A 2,318-nucleotide genomic window follows, 5' to 3' on the forward strand; every position below is an offset into this window, starting at 1 on the left:
GGGTATAAGGAGTGGGTTGATGGTGTACGCAGGGTTTCGCCGGAGAGTAGGGTGTGGGTGCAGCTAGGGAGTGTAGCGGCGGCGTTGGAGGTTGCGAGGGGGGCGAGGCCCGATGTTCTTTGTTTGCAAGGTGCGGATGCGGGGGGCCATGGGTTTGAGAAGGGTGCTTCAATTGTTTCGCTGGTACCTGAGACGGCGGATGCGTTGGCTGCGGCGGGGTTTGCGGATATTGCGCTGGTCGCGTCGGGGGGGATTGTGGATGGAAGGGGGGCTGCGGCTGCGCTTGCGTTGGGGGCGCAGGGTGTAGTGATGGGTACGAGGTTTTTGGCGTCAAAAGAGGTCAAGGTGCATCCAAAGTATCAAGCTGCGATTTTGGAGGCGCAGGATGGTGGGCAAGTGACTACGCGGTCGAAGTTGTTTGATCAGCTGCGTGGTCCGAATATTTGGCCTGAGCTGTATGATGGACGGGGCTTAGTTGCGCAGAGTCATAGGGATTTTGCGAGTGGGATGAGTCTGGAGGAGATTCAGAGATTGCACAATCAAGAGGCTGCTGGTGAAGACAAAGGATATGATACAGGACTGCAAGGCCGTGCGGCGATATGGGCCGGCACAGGCGTGGGGTTAGTAAATCAAATCCAGAGCGCGAGAGATATCGTGGAAAAGATACGGGAAGAGACAAAAGATGTCTTACTTCGAGTAGCAAACGTGTAAAACGAGAAGAATTGGGGAGAAACAAGCCTTTGATGAGATTGAGTCTCTAGTAGTCAATAAGAATAGTGTTGTGTATTCGCAACCTTAATTGTTTGACTTATTGACATCCAACTATACAAGAGTGATGGTACGTTTTTCCATCACTTCCATGATATGCATGAAGTAGTCGTATCTTTCTGCTCTTGCTACGGCATGCGCTACCTTTTCATCCTCTGAGAGTTCCACATCCCAATCAGGCCAAGAAGTCACCCCACAGAGATCGTTGCCGACCCCAATTGAAGCTACCCCTAACCTTTTGTACTTGCCAGTTTCACTGGTTTCCACAATCAATAGTGCGTTCTTCCAGCCACCCATGTCTCGCCGATATACGTCTCTTTTCAGTAATAGGAAAGGTATAGCAAGTGCTTTTGTATCCTGTTTCTCGTAGATATTAGCACTTGAAGGTGTATCCCAATTAGGATGACACCACGCAAGGCGATGATGCTGGTTTCCTGGTATGTAACCCGGATATGTAGCAAACTCTATGTCACAAAGCCTGAAAACAGGAGCTTGGATGACGATGGCCGCTTCTGTGGCATCTCCAAGGATGGGTGGTCCTCGTGTATTGTACACAATCTTTTCTATCTTCGTATAGGGGATTTTCTGGCAAAGATCAGTGCAGTTGGAATTTTCCACAGAATAGGGCTCTGACTTGACGTCCATGACCAGGTTGGTGAGCTGTTCGGTCCACGTCTATGACCATAGTTCCCAGCAATATATCTATGCACAGACTATAGAAGATCATAGTGTAAGGTATCCTCCCAAAGTCCGTGGATATATCTCTTTTTACAGTCTTGTGCTTGTATTCGACTTGCAAAAGCTGCAATGGCAGGAAGCCTATCCTTCTCAAACGTAATGTTTCGCCACGAAAAGGATCTCACAATTCTGCACCACGCATCTTGTACTGGAAGTTCCATGTTACTTCTCAAGTCTTCTCTCACAAGACTTGGCAAGAGAAAGTGACCATCTGGATCACCCTCGTGTCTTGAACTCGTTCGACAGTGCCAAATCAATTCCTCGCGGCCATAATGTATGACACGTGGAGATAAGGTCAGTTCCTGGAACACCCAACCTCGCTTGTACAATGGGAATCCATCATCTGATCGCATATCCATAAATTCCTCCGTTGGATCAGGGCGACGAGCTTTTCTTCGGACATGGACCCAGGGGTACTCAGGTAGAGGATAGCCAATTCGCCGATTAGAGATGTCATTGAACAGCCCTTCTTCCGAATTTCGGGCGGCGGCGGCTGCAATGGTCACGTAGCCATTCTGATATACATCTGCCATACGCGAAGCTTGTTGTTTCCAATCCTGTTCGCTATTCTGGATGATGCATAGACTGTCGATCCACAAATAATGAATTCCAAGCTCTTTACAGACAGTCACAGCATCCTGGTACGTCTTTGGGAGATTCTCGATTAGGATTCCGAGGTCCATATGTATGCGCCTATTTTCTTGTGTTGTTTTGAGGAGATTCTCTCCACTGCCCCAGCAGTGGCTCAAGCATGCATATCGAGCTGGTTTCGACGACTCCTCTAATGTGACCATATTATTGCAAATGTGAAG

The 2,318-nt window shown here is 48.7% G+C and overlaps 3 protein-coding genes across 3 annotated transcripts; 2 read left to right on the plus strand and 1 right to left on the minus strand.

The window, feature by feature from the left end:
* COCCADRAFT_113631 (uncharacterized protein) lies at positions 1-711 on the plus strand (the record flags this gene model as incomplete). The annotated part of the gene is made up of 1 exon (XM_007720811.1): positions 1-711. A coding segment is annotated over one exon (711 nt), but the record flags the coding sequence as incomplete, so codon positions are not given.
* Positions 712-1,191: 480 nt separating this feature from the next.
* COCCADRAFT_113628 (uncharacterized protein) lies at positions 1,192-1,401 on the plus strand (the record flags this gene model as incomplete). Its single annotated transcript, XM_007720812.1, has 1 exon — positions 1,192-1,401. The coding sequence occupies one exon, from the start codon at positions 1,192-1,194 to the stop codon at positions 1,399-1,401; it is 210 nt and encodes a 69-aa protein (XP_007719002.1).
* Positions 1,402-1,470: 69 nt separating this feature from the next.
* Positions 1,471-2,300, minus strand: COCCADRAFT_10507 (uncharacterized protein; the record flags this gene model as incomplete). The annotated part of the gene is made up of 2 exons (XM_007720813.1): positions 1,471-1,481; positions 1,541-2,300. The coding sequence occupies 2 exons, from the start codon at positions 2,298-2,300 to the stop codon at positions 1,471-1,473; spliced, it is 771 nt and encodes a 256-aa protein (XP_007719003.1).
* Between the last annotated feature and the right edge of the window lie 18 nt (positions 2,301-2,318).

Source organism: Bipolaris zeicola, assembly GCF_000523435.1.
Source record: "Bipolaris zeicola 26-R-13 unplaced genomic scaffold scaffold_670, whole genome shotgun sequence".
In the NCBI taxonomy this organism is placed as follows: Eukaryota; Fungi; Ascomycota; class Dothideomycetes; order Pleosporales; family Pleosporaceae; genus Bipolaris; species Bipolaris zeicola.